The 25,568-nt window shown below is 47.7% G+C and overlaps 1 protein-coding gene across 1 annotated transcript in view; it reads left to right on the plus strand.

The window, feature by feature from the left end:
• Nucleotides 1-1,182: 1,182 nt before the first annotated feature.
• LOC139256817 (ubiquitin-associated and SH3 domain-containing protein A-like) overlaps nt 1,183-25,568 on the plus strand; it is a gene marked incomplete at its 5' end in the record, with an annotated part of 52,852 nt that continues 28,466 nt past the window's right edge. Inside the window, 3 exons of the mRNA XM_070874325.1 lie at nt 1,183-1,275; nt 13,296-13,440; nt 19,784-19,890. Of these exons, the coding sequence (XP_070730426.1) occupies nt 1,183-1,275; nt 13,296-13,440; nt 19,784-19,890 (345 nt within the window). The remainder of the gene's footprint in view (nt 1,276-13,295; nt 13,441-19,783; nt 19,891-25,568) is intronic.

Consider the following 25,568-nt stretch of genomic DNA (forward strand, 5'->3'; position numbering starts at 1 on the left):
GTGAGTTCCCCGGGGCGGGGGGTGAGTTCCCGGGGAGGGTGATTTCCCTGGGGGGGGGGATGTTATCCCCGTGGCGGTGGGGGGGGGAATTTCACGGGGGGGGGGTGATTTCCCGGGGGGGGGGAGATTTTCCCGGGGGGGGGGAGTGAGTTCCCGGGGGGGGTGGTGATTTCCCCGGCGGGGTGATTTCCCCAGGCAGGGTGATTTCCCCGGGGTGGGGGGTGATTTCCCCGGAGGCGGGGGGTGAGTTCCCCGGGGGGGGGTGATTTCCCCGGAGGGGGGTGATTTCCCCGGGGGAAGTGCTTTCCTTCATCGTTGCTGGGTCACAATCCTGGAACTCCCTTTCTAACAGCACTGTGGGAGCACCTTCACCACACGGACTGCAGCAGCTCAAGGCGGCTCTCTCTCACATTCTCAAGGGGCAATTAGGGACGGGCAATAAATGCCGGCCTGCCCAGTGACGCCCACATCCTGGAACAAATTTTTAAAACGTGTGTAAAGGCACGGAGCGTGGTAAATTGCAGTGGTGAGTTGAAGCACAAGTCGCCACATGGAGTTATCGGAAGGAAAGAACACAGGAATGGAAGGTCATACAGCCCCTCGATCCTGTTCCGCCATTCAATTAGACCAAGGCTGGTCTGCCTATTAGCTCCATTTACCTGCCTTGGTTCAGTAACCCTAGATACCCTTACCCAACAAAAACCTTCTAATCGCAGTTTTGAAATTTTCACTTGACGCCCGGCCTCAACAGCTGTTTGAGGGAGGGAGGTCCCGATTCCCTCTGCCCTTTGTGTGAAGAAATGCTTCCTGGCATCACCCCTGAACGGCCGGGCTCTAAGGTTATTGACAAAAGAAGCAGAGAGTAGATGGTGAGAATGTTTTTACGCAGCGAGTTGTTGTGATCGGGAACGCATTACCTGATTGGGCGGTGGGAGCAGATTCAATAATCATTTCGAAAGGCAATTGGATAAGTTGTTGATGGGGAAATGTGCCGGGCTGTGGGACTGATCGGATCACTTGACCCAAGACCCAGCACTGGCACGGTGGGTTGAATGGCCTCCTGTGCTGTAAGATTCGATGATATGTGGCTCAATATGAATTTATGTCTATATTGTAAACTGGAGTTGAGAAAGATTTTTAATTTCCAAGGTAAGGAACTGCTTATTTTATTTTGCAAATTAGGCGAAGCACTTCTCGAGAAGGAAGTGATGATCCAATGGGTGTACTGCTCGCCTGCTCTGCGATGTGTCCAAACTGCTCAACATCTACTTGAAGGTACGTTCACGCAATAACTCCATGTGCAAAACAGACCCGTTTCCAGTATTGCAAAAGCAAGCTCCCGCTCGGGTACAGTCACTGAGCCAATTCCGTATCCATGCTCCCATTGGCCCTTTTATTCCATGGGTTCAACTTTGCTGCAAGCTTATTATGTGGCACTTTATCAAACGCCTTTTGGAAATCCATGTACACCACGTCAACCGCATTACCCTCATCAACAACCTCAATCAAGTTAGGTAAACACGATTACATAGAATATACGGCACAGAAAGAGGCCATTGGGCCCCACCGCTCTGTGCCGGGGTTTATGCTCCACACCAGCCTCCTCCCACTCCTCTCCATCTCTCCATCTCACCATATCCTTCTATTCCTTTCTCCCTCATGTGTTTATCCAGCTTCCCCTTGAATACTTCGATACTATTCACCTCAACCCCTCCCTGTGGCAGCGAGTTCCACATTCTCACCACTCTCTGGGTAAAGAAGTTTCTCCTGAATTCCTTGCAGGATTTTTTAGTGACTATCCTGTATTTATGGTCCCCAGTATTGCAACAAATACAAAACCAAACCCCAGAAATATAGTGGTCAAGTGCTGAGCATCTTTGTGAGATGTTGCTCCTTCCTCTATTCTAATGGAGCGAGTAACTACTTGAAAATAAATGGGTTCAGCTGGCGGACAAGGAGACACTCAACGTGTGAAGTGTTTCGACACTAATATCGGTAAGCATCATTTCTGGGATACCTCTTGATGTGTCATGGCATCAAACACAGTTAATTCAAGGCCTGGAAATTGGTCCCTGAAGGGCCCGTGTTTCGGGTGCTACTTGGACAACTAAGGACCCAATATGGCGGGTATGAAGCGTGCATACATTTCCAGCCGGATGTGCGCCACCCACCACAACAATAACTTGTATTTATATAGCAACTTTAATGTAGTAAAACGTCCCAAGTGTTATAAGACAAACAATTTGACACCGAGCCACATAAGGAGAAATTAGGGCAGGTGGCTTGGTCACAGAGATCGGTTTTAAAGGGCATCAAGGAGGAGAGAGAGGGAGAGAGGCGGAGAGGTTTAGGGAGGGAGTTCCAGAGCTTGGAGCCCAGGCAGCTGAAGGCAGGTGAGTTGAAATCCTACCACGGCAGCTGGGAAATTTAAATTCAGTTAATTAAATAAACCTGGAATAAAAAGCTCGGGTCAGTAATGGTGACCCTGAAACTACCGGATTGTTATAAAAACCCATCTGGTTCACTAATGTCCTTCAGGGAAGGAAATCTGCCGCCCTTACCCGGTCTGGGCCTATATGTGACCCCAGACCACAGCAATGTGGCTGAATCCTAACTGCCCTCTGAAATGGCCCAACGAGACACTCAGTTGTACCAAACCGAAACAACAAACAATAAGAATAAAACCGGACGGACCACCCGGCATCGAACTCGGCACCAGTTACGGACACGACAGCAGCACACCCAGCCCAGTCGACCCGGCAAAGTCCTCCTCACCAACAACTGGGGACCTGTGCCAAAATTGGGAGAGCTGTCCCACAGACTGTTCACACAACAGCCGGACATAGTCGAGCAGCGGGGAGTCCAGGGATCGTCGGAGGCGGGATTGCGAGCAGCGGGGAGTCCGGGGATCGGCGGAGGCCTATAAAAGGCCCAGCCGGTGCAGCTGCAGCAGGGAGGCAAAAAGAAGTAGAAAGAAATCGAAAGGTGACGTCACAGCCAAGGGGGTAAGTGATTGGCTGGTGATTGGTAAGTAGTTTTTCTTTTTCTTTTCTATGTCAGTAAGTAACATTTAGCATTGTTGTTGCCAAATTAAGTTAATCTCGGGGTTAAGTCATGGCAGGAGAGCTCGGACACGTGTTATGCTCCTCCTGAACTATGTGGAAAGTCAGGGACGCTTCCGGTGTCCCTGACGACTACGTGTACGTGTGCAGGAAGTGTATCCACCTGCAGCTCCAGACGGACCGCATTGCGGCCCTGGAGCTGCTGGTGGATTCAGTCTGGACCATGCACGATGTTGAGAATGACGTGAATAGCACGTTTAGCGAGTTGGTCTCACCGCAGGTAAAGGGTACACAGCCAGATAGTAAATGGGTGACCAACAGGAAGAGCAGTGCAAGGAAGGTATTGCAGGGGTCCCCTGTGGTCATCCCCCTGCAAAACAGATGCACCGCTTTGGGTACTGTTGAGGGGGATGACTCATCAGGGGAGAGCAGCAGCAGCCAAGTTCATGGCACCGTGGGTGGCTCTGCTGCACAGGAGGGCAGGAGAAAGAGTGGGAGAGCTAACCTTAAAAGAGATTCGATTGTAAGGGGAATAGATAGGCGTTTCTGCGGCCGCAACCGAGACTCCAGGATGGTATGTTGCCTCCCTGGTGCAAGGGTCAAGGATGTCTCGGAGCGGGTGCAGGACATTCTGAAAAGGGAGGATGAATAGCCAGTTGTCGTGGTGCACATAGGTACCAACGATATAGGTAAAAAACGGGATGAGGTCCTACGAAACGAATTTAGGGAGCTAGGAGCTAAATTAAAAAGTAGGACCTCAAAAGTAGTAATCTCAGGATTGCTACCAGTGTCACGTGCTAGTCAGAATAGCTCAGATGAATACGTGGCTTGAGGAGTGGTGCAGAAGGGAGGGATTCAAATTCATGGGACATTGGAACCGGTTCTGGGGGAGGTGGGACCAGTACAAACCGGATGGTCTGCACCTGGGCAGGACCGGAACCAATGTCCTGGGGGGAGTGTTTGCTAGTGCTGTTGGGGAGGAGTTATTCTAAAATGGCAGGGGGATGGGAACTTATGCAGGGAGACAGAGGGAAATAAAATGGAAGCAGAAGCAAAAGATAGAAAGGAGAATAGTAAAAGTGGAGGGCAGAGAAACCCAAGGCAAAAAACAAAAAGGGCCACATTACAGAACAATTCTAAAGAGGCAAAGTGTGTTAAAAAGACAAGCCTGAAGGCTCTGTGCCTCAATGCGAGGAGTATTCGGAATAAGGTGGACGAATTAACTGCGCAGACAGCGGTTAATGGATATGATGTAATTGGCATCACGGAGACATGGCTCCGGGGTGACCAAGGCTGGGAACTCAACATCTAGGGGTATTCAACATTCAGGAAGGATAGACAGAAAGGAAAAGGAGGCGGAGTGGCATTGCTGGTTAAAGAGGAAATTAATGCAATAGTAAGGAAGTACATTAGCTTGGATGATGTGGAATCTGTATGGGTGGAGGTGCAGAATACCAAAGGGCAGAAAACGCTAGTGGGAGTTGTGTACAGACCACCAAACAGTCGTAGTGAGGTTGGGGATAGCATCAAACAAGAAATAAGGGATGCATGCAATAAAAGTACAGCAGTTATCATGGGCAACTTTAATCTACATATTGATTGGGCTAACCAAACTGATAGCAATACGGTGGAGGAGGATTTCCTGGAGTGTATTAGGAATGGTTTTCTCGACAAATATGTCAAGGAACCAACTAGACAGCTGGCCATCCTAGACTGGGTGATGTGTAATGAGAAGGGACTAATTAGCAATCTTGTTGTGCAAGGTCCCTTTGGGAAGAGTGACCATAATATGGTAGAATTCTTTATTAAGATGGAGAGTGACACAGTTAATTCGGAAACTAGGGTCCTGAACTTGAGGAAAGGTAACTTCGAAGGTATGAGGCGTGAATTGGCTAGAATAGACTGGCAAAGGATACTTAAAGGGTTGACGGTGGATAAGCAATGGCAAACATTTAAAGATCACATGGATGAACTTCAGCAATTGTACATCCCTGTCTGGAGTAAAAATAAAACGGGGAAGGTGGCTCAACCGTGGCTAACAAGGGAAATTAAGGATAGTCTTAAACCAAGGAAGAGGCATATAAATTGGCTAGAAAAAGTAACAAACCTGAGGACTGGGAGAAATTTAGAATTCAACAAAGGAGGACAATTAAGAGGGGGAAAATAGAGTACGATGGAAGCTTGCAGGGAACATAAAAACTGACTGCAAAAGCTTCTATAAATATGTGAAGAGAAAAAGATTAGTGAAGACAAATGTAGGTCCCTTGCAGTCGGATTCAGGTGAATTTATAATGGGGAACAAAGAAATGGCAGACCAATTGAACAAATACTTTGGTTCTGTCTTCACAAAGGAAGACACGAATAACCTTCCGAATGTACTAGGGGACCGAGGGTCTAGTGGAAAGGAAGAGCTGAAGGATATCCTTATTAGGCAGGAAATTGTGTTTGGGAAATTGATGGGATTGAAGGCCGATAAATCCCTGGGGCCTGATAGTCTGCATCCCAGAGTACTTAAGGAAGTGGCCCTAGAAATAGTGGATGCATTGGTGATCATTTTCCAACAGTCTATCGACTCTGGATCAGTTCCTATGGACTGGAGGGCAGCTAATGTAACACCACTTTTTAAAAAAGGAGGGCGAGAGAAAACGGGTAATTATAGACCGGTTAGGCTGACATCAGTAGTGGGGAAAATGTTGGAATCAATCAGTAAGGATGAAATAGCAGTGCATTTGGAAAGCAGTGACAGGATCGGTCCAAGTCAGCATGGATTTATGAAAGGGAAATCATGCTTGACGAATCTTCTGGAATTTTTTGAGGATGTAACTAGCAGAGTGGACAAGGGAGAACCAGTGGATGTGGTGTATTTGGACTTTCAAAAGGCTTTTGACAAGTTCCCGCACAAGAGATTGGTGTACAAAATCAAAGCACATGATATTGGGGGTAATGTACTGATGTGGATAGAGAACTGATTGGCAGACAGGAAGCAGAGAGTCAGGATAAACGGGTCCTTTTCAGAATGGCAGGCAGTGACTAGTGGAGTGCCGCAGGGCTCAGTGCTGGGTCCCCAGCTCTTTACAATATACATTAATGATTTGGATGAAGGAATTGAGTGTAATATCTCCAAGTTTGCAGATGACACTAAAGTGGGTGGCGGTGTGAGCTGTGAGGGGGACGGTAACAGGTTGCAGGGTGACTTGGACAGGTTAGGTGAGTGGGCATGGCAGATGCAGTATAATGTGGATAAATGTGAGGTTATCCATTTTGGGGGCAAAAACACGAAGGCAGTATATTATCTGAATGGCGGCAGGTTAGGAAAAGGGGAGGTGCAACAGACCTGGATGTCATGGTTCATTGAAGGTTGGCATACAGGTACAGCAGGCGGTGAAGAAGGCAAATGGTATGTTGGCCTTCATAGCTAGAGGATTTGAGTATCGGAGCAGGAAAGTCTTACTCTCGTTGTACAGGGCCTTAGTGAGGCCTCACCTGGAATATTGTGTTCAGTTTTGGTCTCCTAATCTGAGGAAGGACGTTCTTGCTATTGAGGAAGTGCAGCGAAGGTTCACCAAACTAATTCCAGGGATGGCTGGACTGTCATATGAGGAGAGACTGGATCAACTGGGCCTTTATTCACTGGAGTTTAGAAGGATGAGAGGGGATCTCATAGAAACGCATAAGATTCTGACGGGACTGGACAGGTTAGATGCGGGAAGAATGTTCCCGATGTTGGGGAAGTCCAGAACCAGGGGACATAGACTTAGGATAAGGGGTAGGCTATTTAGGACTGAGATGAGGAGAAACTTCTTCACTCAGAGAGTTGTTAACCTGTGGAATTCCCTGCCGCAGAGAGTTGTTGATGCCAGTTCATTGGATATACTCAAGCGGGAGTTAGATATGGCCCTTACGGCTAAGGGGATCAAGGGGTATGGAGAGAAAGCAGGAAAGGGGTACTGAGGGAATGATCAGCCATGATCTTCTTGAATGGCGGTGCGGGCTCAAAGGGCCGAATGGCCTACTCCTGCACCTATTTTCTATGTCTCTATGTTACTCACAGAATCATATCTTTCCGTCAATGTCCCAGACGCCTCCATCACCATCCCTGGGTATTCCCTGTCCCACCGGCAGGACAGACCCACCAGGGGTGGCAGCACAGGATATACAGTCGGGAGGGAGTGGCCCTGGGAGTCCTCAACATTGACTCCTGACACCATGAAGTCTCATGGATTCAGGTCAAGCATAGGCAAGGAAACCTCCTGCTGATTACCACCTACCTCCCTCCCTCAGCTGATAAATCAGTGCTCCTCCATGTTGAACACCACTTGGAAGAAGCACTGAGGGTAGCAAGGGCACAGAATGTACTCTGGGTGGGGGACTTCAATGTCCATCACCAAGAGTGGCTCGGTAGCACCACTACTGACCGAGCTGGCCGAGTCCTGAAGGACACAGCTGCCAGACTGGGCCTGCAGCATGTGGTGAGAGAACCAACACGAGGGAAAAACCTACTTGACCTCATCCTCACCAATCTACCTGTCGCAGATGTATCTGTCCATGACAGCATTGGTGGCAGTGATCGCCGCACAGTCATTGTGGAGACAAAGTCTCGTCTTCACACTGAGGATACCCTCCATCGTGTTGTGTGGCACTACCACCGTGCTAAATGGGATAGATTCAGAACAGATCCAGCAGCTCAAAACTGGGCATCCATGAGGCACTGTGGGTCATCAGCAGCAGCAGAATTGTATTCCACCACAATCTGTAACCTCATGGCCCGGCATATCCCTCACTCTACCATTTCCATCAAACCAGGGGCCCAACCCAGGTTCAACGAGGAGTGCAGAAGAGCATGCCAGGAGCAGCACCAGGTGTACCTGAAAATGAGGTACCAACCTGGGGAAGCTGCAACACAGGACTACATGCATGCTAAGCAGCAGAAGTATTTGCAACCATCTTCAGCCAGATGTGCTGAGTGGATGATTCGTTTCGGCATCCTCCTGAGATCCCCACCCTCACAGAAGTCAGTCTTCAGCCAATTCGATTCACTCCACGTGATATCAAGAAATGGCAGAGCGCACTGAATACAGCAAAGGCTATGGGCCCCGTCAACATCACAACTGTTGTGCTGAAGACTTGTGCTCCAGAACTAATCGTGCCTCTACCCAAGCTGTTCCAGTACAGCTACAACACTGGCATCTACCCGACAATGTGGAAAGCTGCCCAGATATGTCCTGTCCACAAAAAGCAGGACAAATCCAATCCGGCCAATTACCGCCCCATCAGTCTACTCTCAATCATCACCTTTTTGTCCCGGCGGACCAGAAGTGGGTCATAATGGGGGCGGAAGTGGGGAGCAGGAGGAGTGTCCGCCGCTGTCACTCATCAGCTTAGCGTTGCTGACATCATCACGGTGCCGCGTCACCACAGTTCTCCCCTTCACTTAAAGGGGAGATCGGCGCGATCGGACCACTGGGCCACCAGGGAGGGTCTCGGCCAGGCCAGCGGCCTGGCACCCAAGAGGGGGTGTCAGGCTGCCTGTTGGCGGCCCGGCCGAACTCGGTGGCGACAAAAAAAACATGGTGGCCACTTGCGGCAGTGTGCCCTCCCCTTTAATGGGAGCCGCACCGTCATTTTGAGCACACTCCAAACACAGTGCACCAGCAGAAAAAGCTGCAGGCGGTACTGAGCGGTGGAATTTCGACATCGGGGGGAACATCGGCGGTGCACACTCTGATGACGGATCGGCAGCAGCGGGGCAGTAGTTGGGGGGAGCAGGTCACCACCGGTATACCGCAGGAGGGCAATTCTCAAGATGGGGCCACTCCATGAATAATCGCTGCCCATTGCATCCCGCCGTGTGGCCACCGATCTCTGGCGGTAACGGGCCTTAAGGGAAGGGACAATTTCGGCCCCAACCACTTTCAAACGTAATGTAAAATTATATCATATTATGGTCACTCTTCCCTAAAGGGTCCTTTACCACAAGGTGATTAATTATCCCCTTCTCATTGCACAATACTAGATCTAGCATTGTTTAAAAAGGGAGGACAGGATAAACAGAGCAATTACAGGCCAGTTAGTCAAACCTCGGTGGTGGGAAAATTACTGGTAACAATCCTGAGGGACAGCATAAACCTTCATTTAGAAAGACACAGATTAATCAAGGACAGTCAGCATGGATTTATTAAGGGAAGGTCGTGTCTGACTAACCTGATTGAGTTCTGTGAGAAGGTAACAAGGAGGGTCGATGAGGGCAGTGTGTTTGATGTAGTTTACATGGATTTTAGCAAGGCTTTTAATAAGGTCCCACATGGCACGCTGATCAAAAAATGTAATAGCCCATGGGATCCAAGGCAGAGTGGGAAATTGGATCCAAAATTGGCTCAGAGACAGGAAGCAAAAGGTAATGGTTACATAAGAACATAAGAAATAGGAGTAGGAGTAGGCCATACGGCCCTCGAGCCTGCACCACCATTCAATGCAATCTTGGCTGATCCGATCATGGACTCAGCTCCACTTCCCTGCCCGCTCCCCAATAAGGGGAGCTTTTGTGACTGGAATCCAGTGGGGTTCCACAGGACTCGGTCCCTTACTTTTTGTAGTGTATATTGATGATTTAGACTTAAATGTAGGGGGAGTAATAAAAAAATTTGCAGATGATACAAAAATTAGCCGTGTGGTCGACAGTGAGGAGGAAAACTGTAGAATGCAGGAAGATATCGATGAACTGGTCAGGTGGACAGAAAAGTGGCAAATGGAATTCAATCTGGAAAAGTGTGAGGTAATGCATTTGGGGAGGGGCAACAGGCAAGGGAATACACAATAAATGGGACGATACTGAGAGGTGTGGAGGAACAGAGGGACCTGGGAGTGTATGTCCACAGATCCTTAAAGGTAGCAGGACAGGTCGACAAGGTAATTAAAAAGACATTGGGAATGCTTTTATTTTATTAGCCAAGGCATAGAATACAAGACCAGGGGGGTTATGCTAGACCTGTATACAACACGAGTTAGGCCACAGCTGGAGTACTGCATGCAGTTCTGGTCACCACATTACAGGAAAGATGCGATTGCACTGGCGAGGGTGCAGAGGGGATTTACGAGGATGTTGCCTGGACTGGAAAACTTTAGCTATGAAGAAAGATTGGAGATGCTGGGTCTATTTTCTTTGAAACAGAGGAGGCTGAGGGGAGACCTGATTGAGGTGTATAAAATTATGAGGGGCCTGGATAGAGTGGATAGGAAGGACCTATTTCCCTTAGCAGAGGGGTCAACAACCAGGGGGCATAGATTTAAAGTAATTCGGGGGAGGTTTAGAGGAGATTTGAGGGGAAATGCCTTCACCCAGAGGTGGGGGTCTGGAACTCACTGCCTGAAAGGGTGGTAGAGGCAGAAACCCTCACCACATTTAAAAGATACTTGAAGGGCCGTAACCTACAGGGCTACGGACCAAGAGCTGGAAAGTGGGATTCGGCTGGGTAGCTCTTGGTCGGCCGGTGCGGACACAATGAGTCGAAATGGCCTCCTCCCCTGCTGTAAATTTCTATGATTTTTTGATTCTATGGTCTAAAATAGCCTGTTCCCCAACTGGTTCCTCAACATACTGATCTAGAAAACTATCTTGTATACATTCCATGAATTTTTCCTCCACACTATTACCGCAAATTTGGTTTGCCCAGTCAATATGTAGATTAAAGTTCCCCATGATTACTGTATTACCTGTTACATGCGCCTCTAATTTCCTGATTTATACACCGCCCTACATTACCACGACTGTTTGGGGGTCTATAAACAACTCCCTCCAATGTTTTCTGCCCCTTGCTGTTCCTTAGCTCCACCCAAACTGATTCTACTTCTTAATTTACTGAGCTAAGATTTTTTCTCTCTACTGTCTTAATCCCATCCTTTATCAGAGCTACCCCTCCTCCTTTTCCATTTTGCCTAGCTCTTCTAAAAGTTAAGTATCCTGGAATATTTAGTTCCCAACCGTGGCCACTTTGCAACCTCATCACCATATTAGATCAAACTTATTAATTTCTATCTGCGCTATTAATTCATCTATTTTGTTGTGAATGCTTCGAGCATGCAGATATAGTGCCTTTAGCTTTGACTTATTTCATTTTCCCTGATGCCACCTTAGTCAGTGATGTCCTATTACCTTACGCTTAACATCCGTAAGACAAAGGTCCTCCACCAGCCTGTCCTCGCCACACAGCACTGCCCCACATTCATCAAGATTCACGGCACGGCCCTGGACACCGTGGACCATTTCCCTCATCTCGGGAGCCTCCTATCAACAAAGGAAGACATTGATGCGGAGATTCAACATCGCCTCCAGTGCCCCAGTGCAGCCTTCGGCCGTCTGAGGAAAAGAGTGTTTGAATACCAGGCCCTCAAAACTGCCACCAATCTCATGGTCTACAGGGCTGTAGTAATACCCGTCCTCCTGTATGGATCTGAGGCATGGACGATGTACAGAAGACACCTCAAGTCGTTGGAGATATATTACCAACGATGTCTCCGCAAGATCCTGCAAATCCCCTGGGAGGACAGACGCACCAACATCAGTGTCCTCGCCCAGGCTAACATCCCCAGTATTGAAGCACTGACCACACTTGATCAGCTTCGCTGGGCAGGCCACATAGTTCGCATGCCAGATACGAGACTCCCTAAGCAAATGTTTTATGCGGAGCTCCTTCATGGTAAACGAGCCAAAGGTGGGCAGCGGAAGCGTTACAAGGACACCCTCAAAGCCTCTCAGGTAAAGTGTGACAGCTCTTCCAGTCTCAAGGCAAAGAGCGTGAACAGGTCAAGCGCAGGCAGCGGAAGGAGCGCGCGGCAAACCATCCCCACCTACCCCCTCCCTCGACGAATGTCTGTCCCACCTGTAACAGGGTCTGTGGCTCTTGGATTGGACTGTTCAGCCATCAAAGAACTCACTTTGGGAGTGGAAGCAAGTCTTCCTCCATTCCGAGGGACTGCCTATGATGATGATAAGTTACTCTCTCTGTCCCTTCCTGGCCCACTCTGTTTATTTTTACCCAAAACTCTGCTCTGCTCTGGAGCCTTGACATTTCTCTTGCTGCTTTTAAATTTACTCTTTCCTGAATCCTCCACACTCCCCCCCCCCCCCCCCCCCCCCGCCCTTCATTAGTTTAAAGCCCTGTCTACTGTCCTAGTTATTTGATTTGCCAGGGCACCGCTCCCAGCCCGGTTCAAGTGGAGCCCGTCCCAACGGAACAGCTCCCTCTTTCCCAGTACTGGTGCCAGTGCCCCATGAACTGAAACCCCTTCCTCCCACACCACTCTGAGCCATGCATTTAACTTTGTAATCTGCTTATCCCGATGTCAGTTGGCGCGTGGCTCAGGTAACAATCCAGAGATTATTACCTTTGAGGTTCAGCTTTTTAATTTGGACCCTAACTCCTCAAACTCTCTCAGCAGAACCTCATTCCTAGTTCTACCTTGGTCATTGTTTCCTATTTATTCATTCCTGGGATGTGGGCGTCGCTGGCAAGGCGGCATTTATTGCCCGTCCCTAATTGCTCTTGAGGAGATGGTGGTGAGCCGCCTTCTTGAAGCACTGCAATCTGTGCAGATCCTCCCCCCTCCCACCAAGATCTTCTCCAGCCGCGAGATGTGTTTAACCGTGGCATCGGGCCGGCAACACAGCCTCTGGAACTCCCTGTCACGGCTGCAGAGAACAGTATCTATCCCCCTGACTATACTGTCCCGACCGCAACTACATTCCCTTTCAATCCCCCCACTTGAATGGCCTCCTGCACCACGATGCCATGGTCAACTTGCTCATCCATCCTGCAGGTTTTCCCTCACCCACACAGGCAGCAAGAACCTGAGAGGTGGATACGGGGCAGTGACAGTACCTGAGGGGTGGTGACTAAACCTCGGGAGGGATATTGGGCTAGGCTGCCATTCCACCAAACATCCGCGGCCACTCCACTCCACAGTGCGGCCGCCGATTTGTGGGGTAACAGGCCTGAAGGAAAGGGGCAATTTGGGCCCCAATGTTTAAGTGCGCTTGATTGGATTGGGTCATGGATTGAGATTGTGCAAACCCATCTCACAAATCAACAGTCAATGCTTTCCGCCCAGTCATTTGAATAGAATGTAAACACAGACGCAAAGCCATTTCTAGCTCACGAACCCAGTCCTTCCATGAAAAGCTTACATTAAAAATCCCTGGGCAGGGCCGCTTACTGGTGTCACTTTCTCCTGACCCAGCACTGCAGCTTCAGCACAAGGTGACAATCCGAGTGGAACCAGGACTTTCTGAATGGACCAAATGGGAAGGGGAGCGTGTCATCTCAAACTTCATGTCTGTGACGGAATTCAAGGCAGCAAAATACTCGGTGGATATTAACTACAGGTACCTTCCAATATTGGTCTTTTTTATAACTTTCTATATCTTCTCGTGTCTGATTAATTTGATATTGGACAATTGCCTACTGAGAAACTGGGTATCAGGGGGGCGGGGTGGGAGGGGGAACGAGTGGGGAGCTGGAGAGGAGAGAAAGAGTGAAAGGGGGAGTGAAGGGTGAGGGGAGCGAGTGGGGAGGTGGGGAGGGGGAGAGGAGGGAAAGGGTGGGAGGGGGAGTGAAGGGTGAGGGAAGGGAGGGGAACAAGTGGGGAGGGGGAGAGGAGGGTACGGGTGGGAGGGAGAGTGAAGGGTGAGGAGGGGGAGGGGGAGGAGGGAAGGGGTTGGGAATGGTGAGGGAAGGAACGGGGAGGGTGAGCGGGAGGAGGGAAATGGTTGTGGAGGGGGTGGGAATGGTGAGGGAAGGCAAGGAGAAGGAACAGGAAGAGGGGGAGGGGGGAAGGGGAGGGAATGGTGAGGGAAGGGGAGGGGAAGGAATGGGGAGGTGGGGAGGGGAGGGGTAATTGGCTGATGCTGTGGCAGTCGAGGACTTTGATGTCTCTGCATCAGGTGCTAATCGGTGTTGAACTGTGTTCAGGGACAGGTGTAATGGTGGAAACTGAAACCTTTGACACCAGTCTGTCATTACTGCCTTATCAGAATACATCCATTGCGAGGTCACTTTCAATATCTTGTACCAGTAAGGGAGTGCCAAACTACTGCTGGAAGGTAGTTTTGTGACATCATCATAGGCAGTCCCTCGAAATCGAGGAAGACTTGCTTCCACTCTAAAAGTGAGTTCTCAGGTGGCTGTACAGTCCAATACGGGAATTACAGTCTCTGTCACAGGTGGGACAGACAGTGGTTGAGGGAAAGGGAGGGTGGGACTGGTTTGCCGTACGCTCCTTCCGCTGCCTGCACTTATTTTCTGCATGCTCTCGGCGACGAGACTCGGGGTGCTCAGCGCCCTCCCGGATGCTCTTCCTCCACTTAGGGCAGTTTCTGGCCAGGGACTCCCAGGTGTCAGTGGGGATGTTGCACTTTATCAGGGAGGCTTTGAGGGTGTCCTTGTAACGTTTCCGCTGCCCACCTTTGGCTCGTGAAGGAGCTCCGAGTAGAGCGCTTGCTTTGGGAGTCTCGTGTCTGGCATGCGGGCAATGTGGCCTGCCCAGCGGAGCTGATCAAGTGTGGTCAGTGCTTCGATGCTGGGGATGTTGGCCTGGTCGAGGACGCTAACGTTGGTGCGTCTGTCCTCCCAGGGGATTTGCAGGATCTTTGTGACATACTCTGTATCTGTAAACTCCAACCACCTCCTACGGCCAAGCCCTGCTGTCCTCAGCCTTTTCACACTCACCTCCTCCTGGGAGGTTGGCTACTGCACTTCACAAGAACATAAGAAATAGGAGCAGGAGTAGGCCATACGGCCCCTCGAGCCTGCTCCGCCATTCAATAAGATCATGGCTGATCTGATCATGGACTCAGCTCCACTTCCCCGCCCATTCCCCATAACCCCTTATCCCTTTATCGGTTAAGAAATCATTTCCCACAGACTCTATTTCCAGGCACCACATTATTTTTGCTTTGCCATATATTTTCCTCCATGCAGCCTTCGAAAGGCTGAACGTGGATTTTTAGTCTTTGAAGCCTTTAGAACGGCTGAATGTATTTTTGGCCACATCTGCAAGTGTCTGCATCCCTTTAATTACGGTGAGAGCCAGCCATCCTCCCCTCCTTCAGCAACCTCTCACCAACAGGCTCAATCTGACTGGGAGTTGGCCATCATATGTAATGCCCCTATTTATAAAAGGAGGCAGACAGAAAGCAGGAAACTATAGACCAGTTAGCCTAACATCTGTTGTTGGGAAAATGCTGGAGTCCATTATTAAGGAAGCATTGTAGTGAGATATTTGGAATTGCATAATTCAATCAAGCAGAGTCAGCATGTTTTCTTTTGGGAAATCATTTTTGACAAATTTGCTGGAGTTCTTTGAGGATGTAACGAGCATAGTGGATAAAGGGGAATCAGTGGATGTGGTGTATTTGGATTTCCAGAAGGCATTCGATAAGGTGCCACATAAAAGCTTTCTGCACAAAATAAAAGTTCACGGGGTTGGGGGTAATATATTAGCATGGATAGAGGATTGGCTAAATAGCAGAAAACAGAGAGTCGGGATAAATGGGTCATTTTCCGGTTGGCAAACAGTGACTAATGGGGGTCAGTGATCAGTGCTGGGTCCCCAACTATTTACAATCTATATTAATGATGTGGATCAAGGGACCGAGTGTAGTGTAGCCAAGTTTGCTGATGATACAAAGATGGATGGGAAAGCAAGTTGTGAGGAGGACACAAAAAATCTGCAAAGGGATATAGACAGGCTAAGTGAGTGGGCAAAAATTTGGCAGATGGAGTATAATGTGGGAAAATGTGAGGTTATCCACTTTGGCAGAAAAAATAAAAAAAGCAAATTATAATTTAAATGGAGAAAAATTGCAAAGTGCTGTAGTACAGAGGGACCTGTGCATGAAACACAAAAGGTTAGTATGCAGGTACAGCAAGTAATCAGGAAGGCAAACTGAATGTTGGCCTTTATTGCAAGGGGGAGAGAGTATAAAAGCAGAGAAGTCCTGCTACAACTGTACAGGGTATTGGTGAGGCCACACCTGGAGTACTGCGTACAATTTTGGTCACCGTATTTAAGGAAGGATATACTTGCAATGGAGGCAGTTCAGAGAAGGTTTACTAGGTTGATTCCGGAGATGAGGGGGTTGACTTATGAAGATAGGTTGAGTAGGTTGGTCCTATATTCATTGGAGTTCAGAAGAATGAGAGGTGATCTTATCGACACATATAAGATAATGAGGGGGCTTGACAAGGTGGATGCAGAGAGGATATTTCAACTCATAGGGGAAACTAAAACTAGGGGACATAGTCTCAGAATAAGGGCTTGCCCATTTAAAACTGAGATGAGGAGGAATTTCTTCTCTCAGAGGTTTGTAAATCTGTGGAATTCTCTGCCCCAGAGAGCGGTGGAGGTTGGGTCATTGAATATATTTAAGGTGGAGAGAGACAGATTTGTGAGTGATAAGGAAGTGAAGAGTTATGGGGAGCGGGCAGAGAAGTGGAGCTGAGTCCATGATCAGATGAGCCATGATATTATTAAATGGCAGAGCAGGCTCGAGGGGCCAAATGGCTGACTCCTGCTTCTATTTCTTGTTCTTAGTAGGTTAGTAGGACTGACCCCATAAAATCAATCATGGCATCCGGTTCAATTTTGGGGGAAATATGCTCAATGCAAAACTGTGCCCTTCGAGTCATCAATGTATCAGTGTTGCATGTTATTTAATTGCATTCATTGAATAATGTCTTTGTTCCAGTTTGAAGTGAGATGGTGGGACTGTGCCTTCAATATTACAGAATTAGCTGAATGGGATTAACAAGGATTCTGGGGATACCTTTGCAACCACCGAGTGAATGATCTAACACAGGCACGATGGGTCAAATGGCCTCTTTGTGCTGCACCAGTCTATGGTGCTATAAGTGTGTTGAGCTCTTCACATAAAGGCAAGGAATGGTGAGGGAAATGTACCAAACTCACATGCCCAGCAGGCAAGTGTTGTCGGCCTTTCTCCAACCATGCTCCCATTGATGTGATGGGAAAATGCTTGAAACTATCATTAAGGAAGAAATAGCAGGACATCTAGATAGGAATAGTGCAATCAAGCAGATGCAACATGGATTCATGAAGGGGAAATCATGTTTAACTAATTTACTGGAATTCTTTGAGGATATAAAGAGCATGGTGGATAGAGGTATACCGATGGATATGGTGTATTTAGATTTCCAAAAGGCATTCGATAAGGTGCCAAACAAAAGGTTACTGCAGAAGATAAAGGTACGCAGAGTCAGAGGAAATGTATTAGCATGGTGAGAGAATTGGCTGGCTAACAGAAAGCAGAGAGTCGGGATAAATGGGTCCTTTTCGGGTTGGAAATCGGTGGTTAATGGTGTGCTACAGGGATCGGTGCTGGGACCACAACTGTTTACAATGTACATAGCTGACCTGGAAGAGGGGACAGAGTGTAGTGTAACAAAATTTGCAGATGACACAAAGATTAGTGGGAAAGCGGGTTGTGTAGAGGACACAGAAAAGCTACAAAGAGATTTAGATAGGTTAAGCGAATGGGCTAAGGTTTGGCAGATGGAATACAATGTCGGAAAATGTGAGGTCATCCACCTTGGGAAAAAAAACAGTAAAAGGGAATATTATTTGAATGGGGAGAAATTACAACATGCTGCGTTGCAGAGGGACCTGGGGGTCCTTGTGCATGAATCCCAAAAAGTTAGTTTGCAGGTGCAGCAGGTAATCAGGAAGGCGAATGGAATGTTGGCCTTCATTGCGAGAGGGATGGAATACAAAAGCAGGGAGGTCCTGCTGCAACTGTATAAGGTATTGGTGAGGCCGCACCTGGAGTAATGCGTGCAGTTTTGGTCATCTTACTTAAGGACTGATATACTAGCTTTGGAGGGGGTACAGAGACGATTCTCTAGGCTGATTCTGGAAATGAGAGGGTTACCTTATGATGATAGATTGAGTAGACTGGGTCTTTACTTGTTGGAGTTCAGAAGGATGAGGGGTGATCTTACAGAAACATTTAAATTAATGAAAGGGATAGACAAGATAGAGGCAAAGAGGTTGTTTCCACTGGTCAGGGAGACTAGAACTAGGGGGCACAGCCTCAAAATACGGGGGAGCCAATTTAAAACCGAGTTGAGAAGGAATTTCTTCTCCCAGAGGGTTGTGAATTTGTGGAATTCTCTGCCCAGGGAAGCAGTTGAGGCTAGCTCATTGAATGTATTCAAATCACAGATAGATAGATTTTTAACCAATCAGGGAATTAAAGGGTTATGGGGAGCGGGCGAGTAAGTGGAGCTGAGTCCACGGCCAGATCAGCCATGATCTTGTTGAGTGGCGGAGCAGGCTCGAGGGGCTATATGGCCTACTCCTGTTCCTAATTCTTATGTTCTTATGTTCTTATGATTAATCGATTACACCCACCTGAAGGTTCCCAATGTGGCTGATTAACCATACACAGCCCACCCACAGGTTCACAATGTGACTGATTAACCAAAGGCAGCCCACCCACAATTTAACAATGTGACTGATTAACCATACACAGCCCACCCAAACTGGGGGCAGAATGTGACTGATTAACCATACACAAAGCCCACCCAAAGGGACTGCTCACTGGGGGCAGAATGTGAATGATTAACCTTACACACCCACCCAAAGGTTCACAATGTGACTGATTAACCTTACACAGCCCACCCAAAGGTTCACAATGGGACTGATTAACCATACACAGCCCACCCAAACTGGGGGCAGAATGTGACTGATTAACCATATACAGCCCACGCAAAGGTTCACAATGTGACTGATTAACCTTGCACAGCCCACCCAAAGGTTCACAATGTGACTGATTAACCATATACAGCCCACGCAAAGGTTCACAATGTGACTGATTAACCTTGCACAGCCCACCCAAAGGTTCACAATGTGACTGATTAACCATATACAGCCCACCCAAAGGTTCACAATGTGACTGATTAACCTTACACAGCCCACCCACAGGTTCACAATGTGACTGATTAACCTTACACAGCCCACCCACAGGTTCACAATGTGACTGATTAACCTTACACAGCCCACCCAAAGGTTCACAATGTGACTGATTAACCTTACACAGCCCACCCACAGGTTCACAATGTGACTGATTAACCTTACACAGCCCACCCACAGGTTCACAATGTGACTGATTAACCTTACACAGCCCACCCACAGGTTCACAATGTGACTGATTAACCTTACACAGCCCACCCACAGGATTCAGCTCACTGGAGGCACAATGATAAAACCAAGGGCACGTTCACAAAGATAACTGCCTGTAAGCTCATTACACAATTTAAATGCCTGCCAAACTTTTTATTTCTCGGGAAATGGGAAGTGTCAGCATGTTTTTCAATGTGTTGACACGGAGAAAATGACATATGGTGGTTTCAGGCTGGTCATTACCATCATACTGAATGCTTGGAAATAACACAAATACAGCTTTGAAGTTCTCCTCCTGTGTCCTGGCCTCTGCTATGATGCGATGTGATAGAAGCAGTCACTGACAAACCCAGTCCACCTCTGTCCTGGCCAAAATTGGGAACTCATTCTGTGATCAGATCATCAAGCTGACCTACCACCCATGGTACAACGTGTCATACAACAGCCCATACCAAGGACTATGCCTTTTAGTCGAATTGTTTGTGATACATTTGTAAATATGTAAACATTGTGCCTCTCTTCCCCAGTATCCATGTTCCTGCCTCCAGTCTGATTCCATCAGAAACATACGAAGACTACATTAGTAGGTGTTCTTCAGTGATGAAAGCTATTGTGGACAGCTGCAGGGATAAAGGTAACAGTGACAGCAAACAAATTCACAACTGAGCTAAAAAAGTTAGAATTATTTATAGGACATTGTGTAGTGTCCCTCAGACCAATGGCTAGTGTGGCACATCCACATTTATGGACATTAGAGCAGCAGGAGTAGGTCATTCGGCCCTTCGAGCCTGCTCCGCCATTCAATAAGCTCATGGCTGATCTTCCACTCAAATCACCTGCCTGCACTATCCTCATATCCCTTGGTTCCCTCAGTATTCACAAATCTATCATAACATCATAGAAATTTACAGCACGGAAGTAGGCCATTTGACCCATCGTGTCCGTGCCGGCCGACCAAGAGCTACCCAGCCTAATTCCACTTTCCAGCTCTCGGTCCGTAGCCCTGTAGGTTACGGCACTTCAAGTGAACATCCGAGTACTTTTTAAATGTGGTGAGGGTTTCTGCCTCTACCACCCTTTCAGGCAGTGAGTTCCGCCCCAGACCCCCACCACCCTCTGGGTGAAATATGTTCCCCTCAAATTCCCTCTTCACCTCCTATCAATTACTTTAAATCTATGCCTCCTGATTATTTATTTCTCTGTTAGGGGAAATAGGTCCTCCCTATCCACTCCCCTCATAATTTTATACATCTCAATCAAGTCTCCCCTCAGCCTCCTCTGTTGCAAATAAAACAACCCCAGCCTATCCAATCTTTCCTCATAACTAAAATTCTCCAGTCCAGGCAACATCCTCGTAAATCTCCTCTGTACCCTCTCTAGTTCAATCACATCTTTCCTGTAATGTGGTGACCAGAACTGCACGCAGTACTCCAGCTGTGGCCTAACCAGTGTTTTATACAATTCAAGCATAACCTCCCTACTCTTATATTCTATGCCTCGACTTATAAAGGCAAGTATTCCATATGCCTTCTTAACCATCTTATCTACCTGGCCTGCTACCTTCATGGATCTGTGGACCTGCAATCCAAGGTCCTTTTGTTCTTCTACACTTCTCAGTGTCCTACCATTCAATGTGTATTCCCTTGCCTTGTTAGCCCTCCCCAAATGATTACCTCACACTTATCTGGATTGAATTCCATTTGCCAGTGTTCTGCCCACCTGACCAGTACATTGATATCTTCCTGCAGTCCGCAGCTTTCTTCTTCATTATCAACCACACAGCCAATTTTTGTATCATCTACAAACTTCTTAATCATACTCCCAACATTGAAATCATTGATATATACCACAAAAAGCAAGGGACCCAGTACTGAGCCCTGCGGAACCCCACTGATGTCTGTCTTGAATATAATCAACAACTCAGCATCCATTTGGGACAGAGAATTCCAAAGGTTCACAACCCTCTGAGTGAAGAAATTCCTCCTCATCTCAGTCTTAATCCTGATACTGAGACTGCATCCCCTGGTTCTAGACTCCCCAGCCCAGAGGAAACATCCTCTCAGCATCTACCCTGTCAATCCCCCTCAGAATCTTGTATGTTTCAATGAGATCACATCTCATTCTTCTAAACTCCAGAGAGTATAGGCCCATTCTACACAATCTCTCCTCATAGGACAGCCCTCTCATCCCAGCGATCAATCTGGTGAACTTTCATTGCACCACCTCCAAGGCAAGTATATCCTTCCTTAGATAAAGAGACCCAAACTTATGTTTTTCTATTCTTCCTACGAAAATGAATAACCTCACATTTCTATGTTATTCAGAACAGATCTAGCAGCTCAAAACTGGACACCTATGAGGCACTGTGGGCCAACAGCAGCAGCAGAATTGTATTCCACCACAATCTGTAACCTCGTGGCCCAAAGTTTCCCAATCCTCTGGCCTCCCACTAGTCTTTGCCACTTTGTATGCCCTTGTTTTCAATTTGATACCATCCCTTAGTTCCTTAGTTAGCTAAACATCTGTAAGACAAGGGTCCTCCATCAGCCTGTCCTCACCGCACAGCACTGCCCCCCAGTCATCAAGATCTACGGCACGGCCCTGGACAATGTGGACTATTTCCCATACCTCGGGAGCCTCTTATCAACAAGAGCAGGCATCGACGACAAGGTCCAACACCGCCTCCAGTGCACCAGTGCAGCCTTCGGCCGCCTGAGGAAAAGAGTGTTTGAAGACCAGGCCCTCAAAACTGCCACCAAGCTCATGGTCTACAGGGCTGTAGTAATACCCGCCCTTCTGTATGGCTCAGAGGCATGGACCATGTACAGTAGGCACCTCAAGTTGCTGGAGAAATAACACCAATGATGCCTTCGCAAGATCCTACAAATCCCCTGGGTGGACAGATGCACCAACATTAGCGTCCTCGACCAGGCCAACACCCCCAGCATTGAAGCACTGACCACACTTGATCAGCTCCGCTGGGCAGGCCACATTGTCTGCATGCTAGACACGAGACTCCCAAAGCAAGCGCTCTACTCGGAACTTCTTCACGGCAAACGAGCCAAAGGTGGGCAGAGGAAACGTTATAAGGACACCCTCAAAGCCTCCCTGATAAAGTGCGACATCCCCACTGACACCTGGGAGTCCCTGGCCAAAGACCGCCCTAAGTGGAGGAAGTGCATCCGGGAGGGCGCTGAGCACCTCGAGTCTCGTCGGCGAGAGCATGCAGAAACCAAGCGCAGGCAGCAGAAAGATCGTGCGGCAAACCAGTCCCACCCACCCTTTCCCTCAACGACTAGCCGTCCCACCTGTGACAGGGTCTGTGGTTCTCGTATTTGACTGTTCAGCCACCTAAGGACTCATTTTAAGAGTGGAAGCAAGTCCGAGGGACTGCCTATGATGATGAGTTAGCCACGGATGGTTCTCCATCTCTTACTCTTTCCTTCTCACTGGAATATATTTTTGCTGAGAGTTGTAAAATATTTCCTTAAATGTCTGCCACAGTTTAACAACCATCTTACACGTTAATCTATTTTCCCTGTCCACTTTAGCCAACTCTGCCTTCATATCTTTGTAGTCGCTTTTATTTAAGATTAGAACACTGGTTTGAGAACCAACTTTCTCACCCTCCAACTGAATTTGAAATTCAACCATGTTATGGTCACTCTTTCCTAGAGGATCCTTTACTATGAGATCATTTATTAATCCTGTCTCATTACACAGTACCAGATCTAAGATAGCCTGCTCCCTGGTTCATTCCGCAACGTACTGTTCAAGGAAACTATCTCGGATACACTCTATGAACTCCTCCTCAAGGCTACCCTGGCCAATTTGATTTTTCCCATCAATATGAAGATTAAAAACACCCATGGTTATAGCTGTACCTTTCTTACAAGCCTCCATTATTTATTGATTTATACTCCATCCAACAGTGTAGCTATTGTTAGGGGGGCCTATAGACTACACCCACCAGTGACTTTTTCCCCTTATTATTCCTTATCTCCACCCAAACTGATTCTACAACTTGATCTTCTGAACCAATATTGTTTCTCACTAATGCACCAGAGCTACCCCACCTCCTTTTCCTTTCTGTATCCTTCTGAATTGTCAAATACCCCTGAATATTTAGTTCTCAGCCTTGCTCACCTTGTATTTGTGTAATGGCTATCAGATCATACCCATTTATATCAATTTGTGCCGTCAACTCATCTATTTTGTTACTAATGCTGCATGCATTCAGATAAAGAGCTTTTAATTTGTTTTTTTACCATTTTTCCTGCTTTGACTCCACTCTCTGATTCACCTTTATGTTTATACATTCTGTCCCTTCCTGTCACGCTCTGGTTTTCATTTCCCCCAGTGCTACCCTGCTCTCTTGCCTTCTCCTTGCTCTGTGGCTTTTTAAATTTCCGCTCACCTGAACTCCCCACTATTTAGTTTAAAGCCCTCTCTACAGCCCTATTTATTCAATTCGTCAGGACACTGGTCCCAGCATGGTCCAAGTGAAGCCCGTCCCAACAGAACAGCTCCCTTACCCCAGTACTGGTGCCAGTGCTCACGAACCAAAGCCTATTTCTCCCACACCAATCTTTGAGCCACGTGTTTATCTCTCTAATCTTATTTACCCCATGCATTCTATTGGACATTCTAGTGCATACATCCTTAAAGTCAATGCCGTACAGCGATAGCTAGAGCAAATAGGGTATTGGGGAGTATTCGTTGGACAATTGTGTATAAGACGAGGCGTACTGTTCTGTCCTTGTACAAGACCTTAGTCAGACCACGCTTGGAATACGGTGTCCAGCTTTGGTCTCCTCACGGTGGGAGATATTGAGGAAAGGGTGAAGAGGGCCACTAGACTAATTCCACGTCTAAATCATCTTAGTTACCAAGATAAGCTAAAAGAGTTGGGACTCTATACCTTAGAGCAGCGTAGACTATGGGGGATATGATTGAGGTTTATAAGATAATGAAGAGAATAGACAGTGTTCCAGCTGATTGTTTATTTCAATTACATCGGTTAGGCAGGACCAGGGGGCACACATTTAAGTTGTTTGGGAGATCTAGGTTAGATGTCAGGAGGTGGTTCTCTGGAACAAGCTGCCGTTCCATGTGGTGGACGCAGACTCACTGAATCCCTTCAAGCGAAAGCTGGATTTGCTTCTGGCTGCGGCGGAGATTGCCTCTTACAGAAGGTGGGTACTGCAGGGAATTTAAGGCCAGGGTGATCTCCTGGACTAGTTTCGATCGCCTAGGTGGGTCGGAGAGGAATTTCCCAGATTGGCCTGGGGTATCTATCTTTTTTTGCCTTTCCCAGGAAATCACATGGTTTGGGTGGGGTGGAGATTATATATTGTGATACACAAGGTATCGCAATTGTGTGGTTCGATGGACCAGAGGGTCTTTACCTGTCCCTCATTGTTTGTATGTTCGGAATTTCACTCCTGAAAAGTTTGGTTCTAATTTTTAGACTATGCTTCCCTAGTCCTAGCATCCCCAACCACGGAAATAGTTTATTTCTATCTATCCCATCTGTTCCCTTTTATAGAAGGAGGCCATTTGGCCCATCGAGTCCATGCCGCTCTCTATAGAGCAATGCAGTCAGTCCCATTTCCCCGCTCTATCCCCGGAGCCCTGCAAGTTTATTTCCCTCGTGCCTGTCCAATTTCCTTTTGAAATCATTGATCGTCTCCACTTCCACCACCCTCGTCGGCAGCAAGTTCCAGGTCATTACCACGCGCTGTGTAAAAAAGTTCTTCCTCATATCCTCCCTGTGTCTCTTGCCCAGAACTTTAAATCTGTGTCCCCCAGTCCTTGTACCATCAGCTAATGGGAACACGCTTTCACTGTCCACCTTATCCAAACCCGCCATAATCTTGTACACCTCGATCAAATCTCCCCTCAACTTCCTTTGCTCCAAGGAGAACAACCCCAGCTTCTCCAACCAAACCTTGGAGCTAAAATCTCTCATCCCTGGAGCCATTCTGGTAAATCACTGCTGCACCTTCTCAAGGACCTTCACATCCTTCCTAAAGTGTGGTGACCAGAACTGGACGCAGTACTCTAGTTGTGGCCTAACCAGAGCTTTATAGAGGTTCAGCATAACTCCCCTGCTTTTGTACTCAATACTTCTATTTATGAAGCCCAAGATTCCATCTGCTTTGCTAACTACTTGCTCAATATGTCCTGCCACCTTCAAAGATCTATGCACATGAACCCCCAGGTCCCTCTATCCCTGCACACTCTTTAGAACTGTTGCCTCTCCCTATCCCTTCTGCCAAAATGCATCACCTCACACCTCTCTGTATTAAA

This window comes from Pristiophorus japonicus, unplaced genomic scaffold (genome assembly GCF_044704955.1).
Source record: "Pristiophorus japonicus isolate sPriJap1 unplaced genomic scaffold, sPriJap1.hap1 HAP1_SCAFFOLD_780, whole genome shotgun sequence".
Lineage (NCBI taxonomy): Eukaryota > Metazoa > Chordata > Chondrichthyes > Pristiophoridae > Pristiophorus > Pristiophorus japonicus.